This window comes from Mastomys coucha, unplaced genomic scaffold (genome assembly GCF_008632895.1).
Source record: "Mastomys coucha isolate ucsf_1 unplaced genomic scaffold, UCSF_Mcou_1 pScaffold5, whole genome shotgun sequence".
NCBI lineage: Eukaryota > Metazoa > Chordata > Mammalia > Rodentia > Muridae > Mastomys > Mastomys coucha.
Genome location: NW_022196911.1, coordinates 23,762,044 through 23,782,110, shown reverse-complemented (window position 1 = coordinate 23,782,110; position 20,067 = coordinate 23,762,044). Strand labels below are relative to the sequence as shown.

Here is a 20,067-nt window from a genome sequence, read left to right as displayed (position 1 = left end):
GCCTTGAACTCAGAAATCTGCCTGCCTCTGCCTCCCAAGTGCTGGGATTAAAGGCATGCACCACCATGCCCGGCTTTTGCTTTTGAATTTTAAGTCTTGTGAAGCTCACTAAAATATTGAGGGTCTTTTTTTCCTAATAATTTATAGGAATGCCTATATTATTATATACTATAGAAAATTAGTCTCTGTATGTATGTTCACAGATAATTGGTACTTTTCTTGTCATTTTTTTTTTCTGGTGCAGTATTTGAATGTTTGAAGTTCTTAAACATATACAGTCATATAGTATACCCAGTATGAGTTCTCTTGGTTTCATGATGATGCATCACCTGATTCATTAAAAGTACCTGTTTACATCTTTATTCCAGCTCTTCGTTTTTTTCTGTTGCATCAGAGCATCATAATTTATTGAGCTGTCCTATTCTGTAGGTAGTGCTGATATGCCTATATGTACCCTGGGGATGGAACAGGCACTTGGCCTCAGGCTTACCCTCTCTTCCCTCTGATGAAACAGATAGAACTGGAGCTTTGGAGTTCCTACTTCAAGGTTTTAAGACTTTGGAAACCAGCTGAGACTTTAGAAAGCCTTGGTATGCTACTTCCAGAGCCAGAATGCAAATGAAGACACAATGCTGAGATATCCCACGAGGAGAAGCTCCCTAAGCCCTTACTGTGGAAGTTCCCACATTCTGGGGGCTTTGAGAGGCCCGGGTGGTTTGGCTTTACCCTGCCCTTCTGCTGCTGTTTTGGTGTGGCTACTTTGCTACATGATTTTCTTGTTTCACTCCCTGTTTTACCTAGACAAAGACTAAAGAAGACCAGGCATAGAAAACAGTAGGATAGGGCTGGAGAGAGGGCTCAGTGGTTAAGAGCAGTGGCTGTTGTTCCAGAAGACCTAGGCAATTCTTAGCACCCACATGGTGGTTCACAAACATTTCTAACTCCAGTCTAGGATGGTGTGAAGCCCTCTTCTGGCCTACAAAGGTATCGTAGACTCGTGGTGCAAATGCATACATATAGGCAAGATATACACAGAAAATAAAATACACACAAATAGTGAGGTATGCATAGTAGTGCATACTTTTTTCTTCTAGCGATTGAGGTAGGAGCAAGATCAGGCATAAGTCTTCAGCTCTAGCAGTAGTTCTAGGCTATACTGAACTGGATAAGATTTTGTCTCAAAAACTAAATGCATGCCAGGCAGTGGTGGCGCACGCCTTTAATCCCAGCACTTGGGAGGCAGAGGCAGGTGGATTTCTGAGTTCAAGGCCAGCCTGGTCTACAGAGTGAGTTCCAGGACAGCCACGTTTACACAGAGAAACCCTGTCTCGAAAAAACCAAAACAAAAACAAAACAAAAACAAAACAAACAAAAAACCAAGTGCAAGCAAATACCCCTCTCTAACGTAGTTACCAGCTATATATAAAATAATTTTTTATTCCTTCACACTGTTAATGTATAACTCAGATTTCTAAGTTTTAGAATTGTGTTCAGTTTCGGGACCTTACCTATCCCTGGCCTGCAAGTGCTAGTGACATCCAGCAAGGATAGAGCTTGGCTATAAGATTTGATTTTGTGCCTGCTGTTGTCTTAAGTGGTGGTGGTTGTTTATATCCTATGATACCAAACTACTGCTAGCTCCCCACAAAACCTGCATACACCTAGTACTTGGGGATAGTTGAGAATGGGAGGTAAAATCAGGTGTGTCATGTCATATCAGTGACTCGAGAGCACAGGAAAGCCAGACATTCCAGGAGACCGCTTTTTGACAGGAGAGAGGCCAATCTCAGGGCTCCTGATAGCTGTGCATCTGTGACATCTATCTATATTGAGGAAACTAAGAGAAATTTAGAATGGTACACTTGGAAAACTGAAACATAAAGATTGAGACTCTTGTGAATTTGGGGTCAGCTTGGGCAGTCTGTATGACCCTTTCTCAAAAGACAAAAGAATAATTACAAATAAAATGGACAGTCTAAATTTTTGTTTTGTTTTGTTTTAGTTTTTTGAGACACACTGCTATCCTGGAACTCAATTTGTAAACAACGCTAGCCTTGAACTCAGAGATCTACCTGCCTCTGCCTCAAGTCCTGGGATTAAAGGCATGTGCCATCTAGGCCTAGTCTAGATATTTTTAGAAGGGGAACAGGACTTTGTTTAACAGAGTCCAAAAAGGGAAGGACAGGGTGCAGACCATATATTGTGTACATCCTGGGAAGGTCCTTTTGAGCCTCACATGCATCCAACTCTCATCTCTCCTGAGGTAAGCACAAATCATGTCCATAGAACATGTGAGGTAATCATAGCATATCATCCTACAGTGACAAAGCTGTCTCTCCCAGTCGCATTGCCTAACCACGGGAGCTTCTCCCTTAAGCTTCCAGAAGTTGTGGTTAGCATTCATCTTCAACTCCCACCTTACCTGATCTGTAGCAGCCTGGTGTGGCAGCATGTTGGCAGTGAATTATGTTCATCTTTCAGAATGAGAAAGGGAAGTTGTTAACCTGCAGTAGAAGTGACATCTGCAGGGGAGATAAACCACTTGGTACTTGTTTCTGTCACAGGGAGATGTGACCTGAGTCACAAACTCAAACTTCCAACATCTTAAGGATGGTCTTAAGGAATAGGAGTAAATAGGAGGCTGAAGCCTGGGTGGTATAGACAGAGACTGTAAAATGAACCTTATTTGTCATTTAAATTATACCAATGCCGTTTTTCTTTGTGTTTTCCCTACCTTAAAGTTCAGACCTTTGGGCCCTTGGATGTATAATCTATCAGCTTGTGGCAGGACTCCCACCCTTCAGAGCCGGGTAAGAGGGATCCTGTACATCTCAGGCTTCTGAGCTTATCACTACACACCCCACTGCCAACAGCTACTGGTTGTACCCATTTGGGGCAGAACTTCCACCACAACTTATGAATGTGTGATGCTTGGGACCTTTAGTAAGATATGGCCTGGGAGGCGAGGGTGACTTTGGGTTGTTCTATAAAAGTACAAGTAGCACTAGAGATTTGAAAAACCCTTGCCCAAATAACAGCTTTTGTTTTTTAATTCACAGAAATGAATATCTTATATTTCAGAAGATCATTAAGCTGGAATATGATTTCCCAGAAAAATTCTTCCCTAAGGCAAGAGATCTTGTGGAAAAACTCTTGGTAAGTATTTTTAATTTTCTTGGGCATTCTTTTGAAAGATGTGTTTACAGTGGTTATATAGTCAAAGAGTCAAATATTTTTATCTTACTTCATTATATTCCCTTTCACTTTTCCAGTGCCTAATTTTTTCCTATTATTTTGCATGTTTGTTAACATTTTAAGTGATTGCCTGGGTTTATCCCAGTGACAGATGTCTGTAAATCTTACTTCAGTGACATCTGCCAATGCCAACTTTAGAGTGTAAGCTACATGAAGACTTTAAAGATCAAGGTGACAAGGTAGAGAGAAAAAGAGTCACCCTAGAAAGATGTGCCATTTTTATGTTCAGAAGCTGTGGATCTCAGCCCTGTTTGCTTCCTTCCTAATTCTTTAAGAATCAGGGCCAATCCTATATTCCTGGGTAGGCCTGGGTTGCTTCTTCTCAGCCATCCTTCTGGACTCTTCCTTCATTACCCTCAGTAGAGAATGGGTTTAATTCAGCCTTTCAGGCTTAGGAGTGGCTATGCCACAGCCCTTTTAAGAGGTATATTTCACCCAGTGAGAGCCTGATTGTTCATTTTCTTTGATCTTAGAAGCAGTCAGTTAATTTTTTCCTTGTGTTGGAAGTTTTATCTTTATTCGTTTTAAGACAGAGACTTGCTGTATAGGCCAAAAATTGTCCTAAATGCTTGTCAGCTCTCCTGCCTCTGCCTGTGATATAGTTATGCACCACCATGTCTGGTTTTATTTTCCTTCATTTTTTTCAGACAGGGTTTTTCTGTGTAACAGGCCCAGCTCTCCTGGAACTTACTTTGTAAACCAGGCTGGCCTTGAACTCAACAGAGATCCGTCTACCACACCCACCCAGCAGCATTTTTATTTTGTTTTCAGTAGTATTTCTTTCTCTTTTCTTAAATAATATTTTTATTCTTTAAGAATTTTAGACATTATATTTTCAACATATATACTTCCCAACTCTCTCTGTTATTACCCTCCCAATCCCTTCCCAGTTTTGGAATTTCTTCCTCCCTCCCTCCCTCTCTCCCTCCCTCCCTCTCTCCCTCCCTTCCTCTCTCCCTCCCTCCTTCCCTCCTTCCCTCCTTCCCTCCTTCCCTCCCTCCCTCCCTCCCTCCCCAACCCCTTTACCCCATCAAGTCCAGCTTAGGTTGTCCAGCCAGTCTTGGGAGTGGGGCCTGCCCTGTGTGTAGCGAACCTACTACTACATCATTTTATAACATTCTGAGCTTCGGGCTTTAAAGATACTTGTTGTTGGGGCTGGAGAGATGGCTCAGTGGTTAAGAGCATTGACTGCTCTTCCAGAGGTTCTGAGTTTAAATCCCAGCAACCTCATGGTGACTCACAATCATCTGTAATGGGATCCAATGCCCTCTTGTTGTTGCCCTCTGTATTTTGAGGTTGAGATTTGTTTTTACCTGTGGAAAGAAAGGGGCAAAACCTTGGTCTGAGGCAAGAGTCCTAGTCAGTCTTGGCTTTTTCTGCCATGGCATGAAGAGCACTGGGGATGGACCACAGTGTCCCTGTTCTTTCCAGGAGGCCTCAGGCCTTGAAAACACTTCCACAGAATAAACAAACAAGTAATTACATTTCAGTCCTTACGGTGACATGTCTTGGCTATCATTTAAGGTTTTAGATGCCACAAAGCGTTTAGGCTGTGAAGAGATGGAAGGGTACGGGCCTCTCAAAGCTCATCCATTCTTTGAGTCCATCACGTGGGAGAATTTGCACCAGCAGACACCTCCAAAGCTAACAGCTTACTTACCAGCCATGTCAGAGGATGATGAAGACTGCTATGGCAACGTAAGCTGGCACACATGGGGAGTAGTCCAGGAAAAAAGAAATCCTGCTTGCCATGCTATGTGAATATGACTCCTTGGGACATTAATTTGTGCTGTTACTGGTTAAAATGTGTGAGTGAATATTGTGGACTTGGTGATGGTTGACTGCTTTGCTATAGTAAGTAAATGACCAGCACACCTGTGTAGGCTGATTCCTGTTCTTATTTCTTCAGCTGATGAGCTTTTACCTGTTTGGGGGATAGAAGGGAGGCAGGATGTGGTCTGGACCTGTAGATGAGAGACCATCTACAGATCCATAATAATCCCTCACCGCCTAACACTGAGTCTTCCGGAGCTCATCATTGCTAGCTTTTGGTTCAGAGCTTTTCTGATTTTTTTTTTTTAAATGGTCTGGAATGCTTTTCATTTTTCCAAGAGAACCCAAAATGCTACTGATTTGAGTTTCCAGGGATGTGAAGTGGGAGGGTCTGAGCTTGATGCTCAGCAGCAGGTGCCTACTCTGTCCCCAGGAGTACCACCTGGGTTTGTTGCTGTCATCGGCATCAAGGTGGCTTGTTTCTGAAGAATTGAAAACAGACACAAGACCTTAAATATGCTCTATTTTTAAAACATTCTCTCTTGATAAATGGGAAATACAAGCAAAAGAAATAGATAAAAGAAACCACATCTTGCTTCCATGGTTTCAGTCTCACTTACCCAGACTCTTCTTTCATTATGACCTTTATATTTTATCGATATAAAATTTATTGATTGATTCAAATTAGTTTTCCTCATTTGATTTCTGTTTTCTTGGCTTGTTTTTAACCAGTTGCCATGCATAGAATTCTGTTCAACTGACTGAGCAATTCTAACATTAACATAACAGCCTTCCAAAGCACCCAGGGTTGGGGGCAAATGGGTGTGATCTCAACATTCAGAAGGCTAAGGCAAGAAGGTTGAAAGCTGGAGCTGGAGAGGTGACTCAGTGCTTGAGAACCTTCTCTCCCTTCCAGCTGTTATGAGTTTGATTCCTAGCAACCACAAGTTGGCCTACAACTGTCTATAATTTCAGTCCCAGAAGATCCAACACCTTTTCTGCCCTCTGGGAACACTAAGCACACACATCTGTCTGTCTGCCTTCTGTCTATCTAGATCTCTCTCGATAGATAGATGGATGGATGGTGTGCAAGCAGAAGTCCTGTATACATAAAATAGTAAATACAAAGATTGAAAAGTTCATGACCAGTCTGGCTACAAAGATAGGCACTGTCTCAGAACAAAACAAACAGAAAACCCAAACAAAGAAGGCCTTCTAAAGCTAAATTAAAGCCATTGCTATTTGGCATATCTCCCATTTTTTCCTAAAATGTTCTTTGTGCCTAGACTTGTAGGGAATGAAACTCAAGTGTGTCTTTACTAACATTGGCTAGTTTCTGTGTAGTGTGCTCCCTGTAGAGATGTAGGCCCTGAGTCAGGAGTTCCTGCCCCTATGCCCAAAGCCTCTTAAATGCTCATGAGTGGTGTCTTTTTGGGTCCTGTCATGTAGTGCTGGTGGAATCCTCTCTACTAGGACTATCACCCTTGCGGAAGGTAACCAGGGATGGGAGGCAGTCCTTCATCCTATGGTCTCTGTGCCTTCTTCCCTTCACTCCCAAGGACAGCTATTTTTTAGGGAAAGCATAAGCTCCATCATCTTCAATCTCAGCAGCCAGGAGTGTTTCTTCATGTGTGTTTGTACATGCATATATATCTAAGCATCTCTGCAGGCCTGCTCTGCACTGCTGAGGACATGGCTATTTTATTGAAAGCTTTGATAAACTTCTACCTATATAATCTGGTTCTGGGTGGCAGCAATCTGGTTCTGATGGGTGCTCAGCTCTTTCAGTGTGGTTTAAGGGCTATGTAAGTATCTAGGCAAATAGTTTCCTGAACAAGAGTTCACCTTTAGATAGTGAGACTGGGCCTGGAACAGATGATGTCTACTCTGAAGGTACTCCTTCTACATTGTTGGGGCAGCTCAGTGGTGTGGAGGGGCAGCTTTGTGCTGGTTTTAAATTCAGTGTTGGCTAGAGGAAAGTGACTCTGAGCTTCAGTTTCTGTGTCAGAAATTGAAGCCATATACTGTCTCTGAAAGTTTTTGTGGGGATACCTCTCCCTCCAGTAGAAGTATGGTAGTCATCTCTGTAAATTGAAGCAAAGACATCATTCCTCTCACTGGGGAACCTTCTTGAAGGAAGTGGAGACAATGTTAGCATGTGAATCTGAAGTCAGCAGATGGAGCTGTGACTGCTGTGTGGCTGAGGGCCACTGGGCAACAGCAAGGAGGTGGACACAGGGCTTGTAGAATCTGCAGAGGCTAGGGGCTGATCTCTGTAGATTAGTAGCCGGGGCTCTCTTTCTGGAAACTCAGGTTATAATGGAAGGTACGGCTCAGGAGGGTGAGGCCTGCACCCAACATAGCTATCTGCCCAGGGTGGTCATACCTAACTTTAGCATGTTCAAAAATCTTTGCCCTGTCATTGCCTGGGAGTATGCTAGATAGACTATGAGCTGCTCATGTGGCATGTTGTGAATAGTTTTGCTTTCAGTGTCAACATTGGCTTGTACTTTAAAAAATCAAATTAGCCGGGCAATGTTGATGCATGCCTTTAATCCCAGCACTTGGGAGGCAGAGGCAGGTGGATTTCTGAGTTCGAGGATGGCCAGGACTACACAGAGATACCCTCTCTTGAAAAACCAAAAAAGAAAAAAGAAAAAATCAAATGTAAGCTAAATCAAGCTATGTATGCAGTGACTCTAAAACCTAAGACCCCTGGACTAAAAGGAAATTTCACTTGATTACTGAGTTTCCTGTCAGCAGCATGGCTTGAGGTGCTATGGTGGGTGAGGGTCCCAGGTTCCTTTTCCCTGGAGATGAAGGATTTGGTATAGCCCCTCTTTGACTTCTGTTTCTATCAGAAGAGGAACCTGTAGCAGAAGGTCCAGACTTGCCTTGGTTCAGTGGTCCAATAGCCATTAGAAGAGAGTGCCTATATACATCAAAAGGGACAGGTAGTCCATCTGCCTTTGAAGTGTGTGTAAGCTTGCCAGGTTATGAGTGGCTGTGGGGGGGGGCAGGCAATGTGGGAGAGGGGTCTTTGGACTTAAAGACAAATTAAGGTAGCTTTCTCTTCTCCTTCTTCCCTGCAGTACGACAATCTCCTGAGCCAGTTTGGCTGCATGCAGGTGTCATCCTCCTCCTCTTCCCACTCCCTGTCTACGGTGGATGCCAGCCTGCCCCAGAGGTCGGGCAGCAACATAGAGCAGTACATCCATGATTTGGACACTAACTCTTTTGAACTAGACTTACAGTTTTCAGAAGATGAAAAAAGGTTGTTATTGGAAAAGCAAGCTGGTGGAAACCCTTGGTAAGGACTATAGGCATTAACAACCCCGTCCAGAATACAGGGTATCTGGGAGCAGACTTGGCTGGGCTAGCTGGCCTGGCCTCACCTCTCAGTGCTTTTCAAAGGAACAAAGTTCCCAGGTCAGTAGACCTCAGGAATGGGGCTTGAGTTACATTGTTTCTTCAACAATTTTTTTACATGCTTTTACATCTTTAAAAATTGATTTTAAGACATACACACACACACACATGAAATCTATTCTCTATCCTGCCAACATTTTCTTCAGCTTATTTCTTTAGTCTGTTGATGGGGTTTGTTTTATACTTGTAACTTTACAATGCCCATCCAACTGGTTCCTGTTTTAAATCTGAGTCTTCTGAAAAGGGCTGCAGTATTTTTACCAGGCACCCCACCACTCCCCCCCTCCCCTTTTATTTGGACAAAGTCAAAAGGCCTTTTTGACAAGGCCACTATGTAAACCACACTGGCCTCAAACTGATACAAACCTGCTTGCCTCTGCCCCCCAAACACTAGGATTAAAGTTGTGTGCCACAATGCCTTTTCCTTCTCGTATTTTTATGGTTTAACTTTTAAATTTTTAAAAGTTTATTCTCTGACAATCTTATACATGTATATAATATAATTTGAGTATATCTATCCCCATTACACTTCAACATTTTTTGTGGCAATGAGCTCTCTCAGGAATATGTATTTGGGTGTAATGGGAGGAAGAAGCTGAGGGCTTTTTAAGGCAGGAGGGAAGAATGTACAAGACTCAGGAGACTTGTGAGGAGGAGGAGAACCCTTAGTAGCTTTTTCCGAGGGATGCAGGTGACTAGAATGTCTTACCACCAAAATGTATTTTCTCTAGAAAAATTAAATGTAGATATTGGCTCCTAGAGATACTCTATAATTCTGAGGAGTTTGTCTCTTAACTCCTTCTTTCCTAAGGTGCTAGTACTATTAAGGATAGGAGAAAAGGATTTTTGATTTTGCTCTTTTTATTTATCATTATTTATCATTTTAAAAAAGATTTTTTAAAAAGTTATGTATATGTGGGTTTTTTTGTTCACATGAGTGCAGGTATATGAGGAGGCCAGAAGTGTTGGGTCCCCTGGAGCTGGAATTACAGGTGTTTGTGAGCCACTTGGTGTGGGTGCTGGGAATTAACCTCGGGTCCTTTAGAAGAGCTGTAAATGCTGAGCCATTTCTCCAGCTCCTTATTTGTTCATCTTTTAATTAATATGGCTTCATTGTGGCATTCCCATATGTGTTTTGTTTTTATTGGTTCTCCATCCCATCCCCTTGCCACCCCTAGGTTTGTACTCCTCCTACCTCCAGTAGTGTCCATTCTACTTTCAGATGACATGTATCTCTTTTTGTTTGTTTTGTTTTGTTGAGACAGGGTTTCTCTGTATGACCCAGGCTGTCCTGGAACTCACAGAGTTCTGCCTGGCTCTGCCTTCCCAGTGTTGGGCTTAAAGGCATGTGCTACCACTGCCTGGTTAAGATTACATTTATTCTATTATCCCTAACCCTAACCCTTTTGAAATTTCCCTTACCCTTCCTTAGCCTTCCTTAAGGCTTTCCTTTGCCCCTTATGGTTCTTGTTCTAGTTTCATGACCTACACTTGTTCTCAAAAGTCCCCACTCCATACATGTGCACGCACGTGTACACTTGCATGTGAGCACATGCCCACACACAAATTAGAAGTAGGATCTGCACATGCGAGGACATGATTTCCTGTAACTCTTTTCTTTTGAGATACAGTCTCACTGAGGTAGAATGAACTGTGAACCCAAGGTGGCCTTGAACTTATGAGTGTACTCCTATTTTAGCCATCTAAGTGTTGCAGTTACAGGTGAGAGCCCCATGGGCCACTTTTCACATCCATTCATCCTTTGATGCAGACTAGGATTGTTCCCTTTTCTTGCTGTTGTGAAGAATGGAACAGTAGACATGGATGTGCATCTATCTCTGTGATGGACACTCTATATATATCCTAGGAGTGACATAAGGGGATCATATGGCAATTCAAGTTTTAGTTTTGTTATTGAGATTTGTTTTTAATTTTTTTGTTGTTCATGTGCTTGTATCTGCCCTGTGTGCGGGTACCTGAAGTGTTGAAGAGGAATCTCAGGTCTCCTGGAGTGGGAGTTATCGGTGGATTTGAGCCATGCTGTGGGTTGTGGGAATTGCTCTCAGGTCCTTTGGAAAGAACAGAGTATGCTTTTAGCCACTGGCCGTCTCTCCTGCCCTGTAATTTTATTCTTTTTAGAGACCTCCATACTAATTTCTACTCTGAACACAGTAAGTAAGAGTTCTTCTTTCCTCTGTGTAGCCCTGGCTATCCTGGAACATGCTATGTAGACCAGGCTGTCCTCACACTCAGAGACCTACCTCCAGCATCTCTGCCTCCAAAACCACCACCACCATCCAGCATCACCATTTATTTTCTTTTTTTCTTTTTCTTTTAAAAGATTTATTTATTTATTTTATGCATATGAGTACACTGTAGTTGTACAGATGGTTGTTAGCCATCATGTGGTTGCTGGGAATTGAACTCAGGACCTCTGCTCACTCTGGCCCAAAGATTTATTTATTGTTATATGTAAGTACACTGTAGCTGATTACATCTCATTACAGATGGTTGTGAGCCACCACGTGGTTGCTAGGATTTGAACTCAGGACCTTCAGAAAAGCAGTCGGTACTCTTAACCGCTGAGCCATCTCACCAGCCCACCATTTGTTTTCTTGATGGTAGCTATTCTGACTGGGATGAGATAAGATTTTAAAATTGTTTGAATTTGCATTTCTCTAGTAGATGTTGAATACTTTTTAAAACATGTACTAGCCATTTGTCTTTCTTCTTTTGAGAACTCTATTTAGTTCCTTATTTATTGATCCATAGTTTGGATTTTCTAAGTGTTTAATTTTATAGTTCTTTACATGTTCTAGATATTAATCCCTGTGTTAAGTATGGCTAGTCAATATTTTCTCCCATTATGAAATCTAAGGAAGATTTTGATCAAAATAATTTTAGCTGTTAGTACAGTTCCAAGCAGTACTGAGTCAGGGCATCCTGGGCATCTGTATGCTGAGTCTTCAGCTGCTCTGCTTTCTATAGTTTCATGTGGGAGCCCTTCCTTTTAGAGCCTGGTCAGAAGCACTGTCTCCATGGTTATGTGTTTCAGCTCTTCTGGGGTTTTCGCCTCTGCCTAGGGCTGTGAGTGCTAGACAGAACAGGAAGCGTACGATCTCCAGCTTGCTGTCTTTGGTTTTGGGATTCTCTATCCTTTCCAGTCTTAAACCAGGTGGTTGTAGTCCCAGCATTCAGGAGGCAGGGGCAGGCTGATCTCTTGAGTTTAGGGCTAGCCTGATCTACAAAGTGAGTTCCAGGACAGCCAGGGCTCTACAGAGAATCCCTGTCTTAAAAATACAAAAACTATTTCAGTTCTATGTGGGAAAGTGATGCCTCTGCAGAGCTTCAGGGGTTTCCTATCTTTGTGACAAAATTAATATGTTAATGCTAAGGTAATATTTATCTTTTCCTCACTGTTACTTGCTACTAGGATGCATTGGAGTTTTTCAGTGATCACATGCTGGAGGGTGGGCATTATCTTGACAGTACATTGAATGTATATGTGTTATTTTCTTTGAATTTTCTGTAGTAGGATTATGGTTTAAAGATGTAAATTTTTGAAATTACTTTATCCTAATAGTTCCACTATACTCTAATCTTCAGTTATACCTACTATAGTTAATTTGTAATTTTAATCATCTAGTAAGTCATTACTTTAAAATCCTGACCATTCATGTGCCTATATAGAAATATAAGTAAAGTTTGTTGATCTGTTTTGCAATAGTATTAAAAAATATATTAAAGTACTATTAAACTTCTATAAGTTTTATCTAAACCAGTAACTTTTGATACATTTATAATACAAATTTGAGCATGGGTAATAACTTCAAAGGATTTTCTCAGTAGTTACCATTTAAGTCTAAAAAGATATAACTGGCTATGAAGATGGCTCAGTCAGTAAAATTCTTGTGCAACCCTGAGGACCTAAGTTCAAGTCCTAACAACCACATAAAGAATTAGGTGTGGGGGAGGCATAGACAGTATGATCGCTGGGGTTTGCAACTAGTTAGTCTAGCCAAATTGGTGAAGTCTAGGTTTGGTGGAGAGAGCTTAAAAATGGCTAAGAAAAGTTGTTGCTCTTATAGAGAACTCAGACTCAATTCCCAGTACGCATATGATGGCTTGCAGCCATCAGTAACTCTAGTTCCTTTTCTGACTGTCACAAGTACCGGGCATGTACATGGTGCATATATATACCTGTATACACACACACACACACACAAATGCACATACATATATACACACATATATGTAGGCTCATGAATATAAATAAATCTTAAAAAAAGGTAAAGTGGTGTCCTAGCCATTGTTCTGTTCTGCGGAGAGCTACTATGACCAAGACAACTTTCTATAAGAGAAAGCACTAATTAAGGGCTAGTATCATTATCATGGTTGGGAGCATGGCCCCGTGTGGGGGCAGGGAAGAGTTGGAGCAATAGCTGGGAGCTTTACATCCTGATCTGTAGATACACAGAGAGATACTGGGCCAGCTGTGGGCTTTTGAAACCTCAAAGTCTACCTCTAATGACACATGTCCTCCAAAAAGGCCACACCTCATAGTTCTTTCAAATAGTTCCATTCCCTGATGACTAAGCATTCAAATATATGAGCCTTTGGGGGCCATTCTCGTTCAAACTACTGTAGGTAGAGATACACATAAAACAAAACAACAAAAAAAAGGCGATCAGATGAGGGAGACACCTGACATTGAACTCTGGCCTGCACGTGTACAAATGTATGTGCGCACACACATAGAAGATTTGAGTTTTCTGAAGAAAACATGACTGTAAGAACTGCAGAGCTCACAGAGGAGCAAATTGGTAAGTAGGCTGTAGCATAGCCATACCTTCTAAGGATATCAGAATACCTTAGTACTAGGGTGGCAATCCACTGGACTAGAACTAGCCTACCCAGTCCAGCATAGAATCACTGTGGAGAGCGTGCTCTCTATGACATGCCAAAGAGACATTTCACAGTGAAGAGAGCAGTTCTGAAAATCACTGCAAGAAAATACATTGGGGAAAAAGTAGACAGAAGAGATGGGAAGATCCACAGACAAAGCACTGGATATCACATTCCTTTCAAGAACATTGAGTAGGTGCCTTTCATCACCAGGAAACAAGACCAATGACACTATTGCAGATGGCTATTTCAGCAAATTACTGGTTTAAAAAACTAACAAGAAGGATGCACTTATGTAGAGTAAATCAGTTGTAGGCATATATATGGTACATGCTAATAAATAAATTTTGTGTATGTATGTGTATGTGTACACCACAGAGCATGTGTGGAAGTTAGGCTTATTGGCAAGGGCCTTTAACTACTGAGTCATTTTGGGTTTTTTTGTGGTTTTTTGTTTGCTTGATTGATTGATTGGTTGCTTTTCTCTGTGTAGCCCTGGCTGTCTTAAAACTCTCTTTGTAGACCAGGCTGGCCTCGAACTCAGAAGTCTGCCTGTCTCTGCTTCCCCAAGTGCTAGGATTAAAGTGCACTATTAAAGTTGTGTACTACCACTGCCTGGCTTGTTTATTACTTTTAGTTAAATAATTGAAGTTGGGAATGGTGATATATACTTGTAATCCCAGCACATAAAGGCAGAGGTAAGAGAATTGAGGCCAGTCACGTCTGTGAAGGTTCTAGGCAAAGCAAAACAATAAAACAAAGGCGAGTAAATACTTGAAAGCATGTGTTGAAGTTTTCTGGACTGTGTGTTGGTAGTTACACTCCAGAGAAGATAGTGCTAATAATAATGCTAACATTCCTTCAGTGTTAGAGCAGAGTGTAGTTCATGAGGTCTGTGCTGGAGAGATGGTTCAATGGCTAAGAGCACTGGCTGTTCTTGGAGAGGACACAGGTTCATTTTCCAGCAAATAGTGGCTCACAACCATCCATTAACTCTAACTCCAGGCCATCTGATGACCTTCCTGACATATATACAGACAAAACACTCATGCAGAGAATGAATACAACTAAAAGTGTAAAATAGAATAACATTATGAGGCCTGAAGGCTAGATTGCTGGTATTTAAAACAGATTAGTGCCTGCTGTACAGCATCTCAGATCTCCTTACCTAAGTACAGCCACCTCAGCAGAGACGTCTGGAATGTCAGGGCCACTCTCAGTTCTGTATTACAGCTGCACTACACTCTCCAGAATACTATTTTGAAACAGTGACGCTATGCTTGGGCCTTACACCCAGGTCCTTACAGCGTCTTCTGGGGTCTGTGTGGAGAGCAGAGGAAAAAAACAGGCTTTGGAGTCTTGCATTGCATTGCCATTATGTAGTTGACCATGGGTGAAGCGTGAACTCCTTAGCCTCCATGTCTCCACCTCTTTGGCATTGATGACAGAGTTTGCCTGTTTTAGGAGAGCCATATTGCTATGTATGAATTCAGAGTTGCATGTCAAGCCTTGGCATATCAAGTTACAGTAAGACTAGGCACATCTGAAGCTATCTTTTAAGGATTTGTGATTCTATATATAACTTTGGATTCTAGGCACTCTTAGGTGTCCTGGCTTGAAAAGTAATTTTCAGATTTTAATATTGATTTACAGTGGCATCTAAACCTCTGATTTTTTTTTTTCTAGCATGTTTTTTTTTTTTTTTTTTTTTTTTTTTTTTTTTTTTTTTTTTTTTTTTTTTTTTTTTTGGCTCTTTTTGTTTTCTGAGGCAGTGTTCTAGGCTGGCCTAGAACTTGATATGTAGGCAGGATGACCTTAAACTCCTGATCTTCCTGCCTGTGTCCCAAGTTCTGGGATTAAAGTTATTGTCAGCACACCCAGCCTTACTGTAGCTTTTTTGACATGGTGGTGATGATGATAAGATATGATGTGGTCGTGGTGGTGGTGATGATATGATATGATGTGGTGGTGGTGATGATATGATGTGGTGTGATGGTGGTGGTGGTGGTGGTGGTGATATGTGTTAGCTTGTTTCTGTGGCACTATCTTCCAACCTTCTTCTACTATGCAGATATCTCCAACTAGAAGATGATCTCAGGAGCAGATAAAGTCTGTACACATTGTATCACCACTGCATCTGGGCTAGCTCCTGGACCTGAAGAGAGGCTGTATCTTTGGGGTGGGGTAGGGGACAGGATTTGATGGATATAAAGTCTACAGAGGCACTGTGGGGAATGTCCAAAGGGTAGAGCTTGGAGAACTGCTGGGTCATTCTTCTTTCTTTCTTTTTTAGGCACCAGTTTGTAGAGAATAATCTAATATTAAAAATGGGCCCAGTGGATAAGCGAAAGGTGAGTCGGTTCCCTGATCCTCTTCATCCAATGACTTCCTACTGTTTCTATCTCAGGTCAGTTCTTCACCCTGGGGTCCTGCCGTGAATTGTTGAATATGGCATTCTTCATCTTGGCATGATCTTTGGAGTTCATCTCTAGATTTTCTAAAGCTAGGAACACCCAGACTCTCGGGGAAACAGTCCAGTCCTGTGGGAAGGCAGCCGTATGCTCTGGCTACAGGGCATTGTTGCATAGTCCTGTGGAAAGGCAGCCCTATGCTCTGGCCACAGGGCATTGTTGCACAAGGCCCAACTCACTGTGCTAAGGTTTCTGTCATGTTGAGGAGGATGGGTCATTTCTCAGAGCCCAGCAAGTGGTCTTTCATTATAAGATTTGAAAATACAGGGGTGGTGCTTTATTGTTTTCTGGGCAACAGGTAGTGCAGAATGTATCAGGCTCTGCCATCAGTAGCCTCTTGAACACCCTTCCTGGCTGTGTATACTCTGGAAGTGAGATTCTCTATGAAGGTGGGCTGAGGCTTGGCCTGCCAAAGGCAGGACTCTGAGCCTTAGAAAAACTGAGGGGCCAGGGCACTACAAGCTAGCTATTGAAAGGCATATTGTGAGCTAAACAGCAGAGACCTGTGCTTATGTAATGTTGGACCTAGGTTCCAGCTTGAGGAGGAAGTGTGTCAGGTGAATGGAGAGGTGGTAGTCAGTCACTATGTCTTGAGCTACTTACCAGTTAATCCCATCTGTGTCTTGATCAAACAGTTTATTTTATTTGTACCAGGGTTTATTTGCAAGACGACGACAGTTATTACTCACAGAAGGGCCACATTTATATTATGTTGATCCTGTCAACAAGGTCTTGAAAGGTGAAATTCCATGGTCACAAGAACTCCGACCAGAAGCCAAGAATTTTAAAACTTTCTTTGTCCACACGGTGAGTCTGTCCTTACAAGGTTCTGATTGTAGTCTCATCACAGGCTTCTGTATCACTGTGGGAAGTGGCCCTTGCTTTGGCCTAGGAAGCACCTAGGGTCAGCTCAGCTTCTTGAGTCTTAGAGACAGACCTAGATGAACAAACACAACACTTAGGCCTGAACTGGTCCAGGAAATATACTCTGCTTGATATTTGTTTCTGGTAGGTCACCTGCCCACATACTTTAGTTTCTGCACTTGTAGAATGAAGAAGCCCACTGTGCCCACAGGCTTCAAAAAGGTGCTGGCAGCACTGACAGCAAGACAGGCTGGGTGGGGATGAGACTCCCTGAAGGACATCAGATGCTCTGTTTTGCAGCCTAACAGGACATACTACCTGATGGATCCAAGCGGGAATGCTCACAAGTGGTGCAGAAAGATCCAGGAGGTTTGGAGGCAACAGTACCAGAGCACTCCAGATGCTGCTGTGCAGTGACGTGGCCTGCGGCCGGGCTGCCTATCGCTGCCAGGACACCTGCCCCAGTGCGGCTCGGCCGCCACCCAGGACGCTTCCAGACCACCTGCCAGCCATCTGGAGGAGAACATAGATGGCAGAAACCTTGCAGCTTTTTTATTTAAAAGAAAAGAAGAAAAAAAAGAACCCAACCACACAAAGAACAAAACAAATAGCCAACAAACAGGAATTGAGGGTCGCTTTGCTTGCTCTCTGTGCTCTGTGGTGGCTTCCATGCACTGCTGTGGCCATGGAGACCCAGCTCCTTGCACGGTAGCCCAGCTTCTGCCCAGACCAGTGGCCAGATTTGGCATCACCAGCCCCTCCTAGCGTCCACAGGAACCGCATGCCTGCCTCTACCCTTCCCCACCTGATACACACAGCTCCTGCTGTGACTGAGGGACTGGGTGTATCTGGCCTATCCCAGTTGTTGCAGAATCCTTCACCAGGAGCCTCTTCACTCCTTCTGGGGTAGTCACCAGCTTACTGTGGGTACAGGGCTCTTAGCTTGTATGTGTTCTCCCTTCCTTGAATCCCTTGTATGGCCCTAGAAATGTGGTCAGGTGTGTTCCTGGTGACATGATTTCTGTGGTTCCTGCCTTACAGTAGGCAGGTTGTCTGCTGAGGAGAATGAAGGCTGTTGTAGTTACAAGTGCCCGCCCTTACTGGGCTCTGCTCTAGTGTTCTACTCCCTAGATGTTTATCCAGTGAACTAGATACTAAGCCAAGCATATGTCCAGGAGGGTTGCTGTTGTACCAGCACCCAGGTAACACCATCTAGATTATTGTCAGATACAGAATCCTGTCCTGAACCTGGGCAAGGCTGGAGGTACTATAGAGAATCCAGCCTAGGCTGCTTCCATGTAGAGAAGTGGGGCAGCAGGCCCTCCTGGGAGTTTCTGCACAGGTTTAAGTGAGTAGACCACATGCCCTATGAGGCAGGCACTGAGAAAACCCTAGGGTGTGTCCCAATATCCCTCCCAGCCCTGCCTAGCATGCTGTGGGTAAACACTTCTTAGCTAGTCCATTTTTTACAACGATTGAAAATCTAAAAGCCTTCTCATGTTGCCTGGTTACCTACTCCCATTAAGTATGGGCCTTCCCTGGAAAGAACGTTATCACTGTCTTCTCACAGGAACAGCCCTCTTAATCTGAGCCTGCCTGTGCTGGCATTCTTTGCCAGGATTGGGACACTTCTTTTGGCATTTCTTGCAGAGTGCCTCTGAGTGCTTCAAACCTCTCTTTGACTAGGATGTCCCTGAAAGTTGGCCCTTGGTGTCTAGTGGGGAAAAGTAGGCATCTCCCCCTTCATAGTCTACTCACAGCAACACCTCAGACTCCCGTGTCCCAAAGGCAGCAACAATGTTGCCATTCCTATTGACTTTCACAATGGCGCCCCCAATTACCCACAACAGAGGTTACCCTATTTTGTCTATAGTGACCACCTGTGGGCCAGGCCGTCTAAACTGAGAGGGGGAAAGATTCTATTTCAAACTTTTAACAATAAGAGTGATTCTGTTAAGCTGGGGTGGAGTGTAAATGAAAAGCCAGCCATCATGCTGTGGCGGAAGTACTGGATGGGAACAGATTTTATTTAGACTAAGCTAGATTGTGTGATAAGAGCTTCAGGTGACCAAGGAGCAGGACCTCACTTGCCAGTAGAACCCAGGGAACAGGTATGGCCTAGTACGCTGTCAGCCTGAGAGTGAAAGTGGGCACTCTTTTCTCTTGGTTTTTGAAGAGCCTATGTTAGTTAAGTACTTTTGGCTATTTCCTCCTTGGAGTCCTGTTCTTGCTCACTATTTAACCCTCAGAGTGCCCTGCATCCTACATTTGCACATGTAAGAGTGGCTTTCTGTCTCTCCCACACGAGGGCATTTAACTAAGGGGACCAGGGGCCTTGGGCTTGGCTTAAATTAGACCACAAGGCTGGCTGTATATGGGGAGTCCTTTGTTGCTTCCTTCCCTGGAGAGCAACACTACCTCCTGGGCTTTACCAAGTACCACCCTAACCTCCAAAATCAGGGTTTAGCTGAGCTAGTAGTAGGTGGCCACCATGACTGTCCAAGCTACAACAGCCAAGCTCTTCCCAGGTCACCTTTGTCCTTACTGCCCTCTTTTCCTTGATTATTTTTTTTTTCTTTAACAAACCATGCACATTCTTTTCTTATCCTGGCTTAAATCACCTTCATATTTTCCAGTTGTCCTTAGAGCCGTCACCCTGTGTTCAGGTGCCTTACTTTGTAGGACAGGATTGGGTGTCAGTTTGTACGACAGTGTGTGTGTGTGTGTGTGTGTGTGTGTGTGTGTGTGTGTGTAACAGTAAATATAGGGTGTATGTAAGGAGAGAGAGAAATGTCCTATTAGTACCTCTGGAAATCATGTGTCCTAAGAATGGCAAGGATGGAAAGAAAGTTGAAGACTGTTCTCTGGCTTCTCTACCTAGGTACCGTGGACTGTACCTCTCACAGCCCACTAAACCCTGGGTTCTCTTGGCATCACAGATGAAACTTAGCTTGTATGGGTCAATTCCACCTGTTTTTCTGTGCTCCAGCTGGGCACTGGGCTCCCCATGGAGAGCTGAGTCTCTCCACTCCAGGGAGTGGCAGCATGGCTCAGCTGTCATTCTGAGCTGAAACCCAGTAGATGCAGTAAAAACCACTTTGAGAAAGATGCTTGTGTTAAGCTGAAACTGATAGGAACTTTACCTGCTGCAGCCCTCTTTGGACCACCTAGTGTTTGTGATTCATGCTTGAAGTAACCTTGCAGACAGTTGTGTGGCACAGACTCCCATACCAGCATGGGGCTGTAGGTAATTGTGTACTTTCTTTAAAGAAGTGTATGCTTTCTGAAAGCAAAAAAAATAAAGGAAGGCCCATCATTCAGAGACCACTGTGAACATTTTGATGTAGATCTTGCTCTCCCTAATTTTTTT

At 43.2% G+C, this 20,067-nt stretch overlaps 1 protein-coding gene across 4 annotated transcripts in view; it reads left to right on the top strand.

Annotated features, from left to right (window-relative positions):
- The window catches only part of Pdpk1 (3-phosphoinositide dependent protein kinase 1), a 75,377-nt gene extending 57,691 nt beyond the window's left edge, over positions 1 to 17,686 (top strand). For 2 of the 4 annotated variants that reach the window (XM_031353219.1, XM_031353218.1), the window contains exons 8-14: positions 2,742 to 2,810; positions 3,060 to 3,156; positions 4,780 to 4,953; positions 8,121 to 8,338; positions 15,656 to 15,713; positions 16,488 to 16,640; positions 16,998 to 17,333. In XM_031353219.1, coding sequence (XP_031209079.1) covers positions 2,742 to 2,810; positions 3,060 to 3,156; positions 4,780 to 4,953; positions 8,121 to 8,338; positions 15,656 to 15,713; positions 16,488 to 16,640; positions 16,998 to 17,114 — 886 coding nt within the window. In that variant the 3' untranslated portion in view covers positions 17,115 to 17,333. Of the gene's footprint in view, positions 1 to 2,741; positions 2,811 to 3,059; positions 3,157 to 4,779; positions 4,954 to 8,120; positions 8,339 to 15,655; positions 15,714 to 16,487; positions 16,641 to 16,997 lie in introns of all 4 variants that reach the window. The other 2 variants (XM_031353216.1, XM_031353217.1) reach the window with 2 other exon arrangements.
- The last annotated feature ends 2,381 nt before the right edge of the window (positions 17,687 to 20,067 follow it).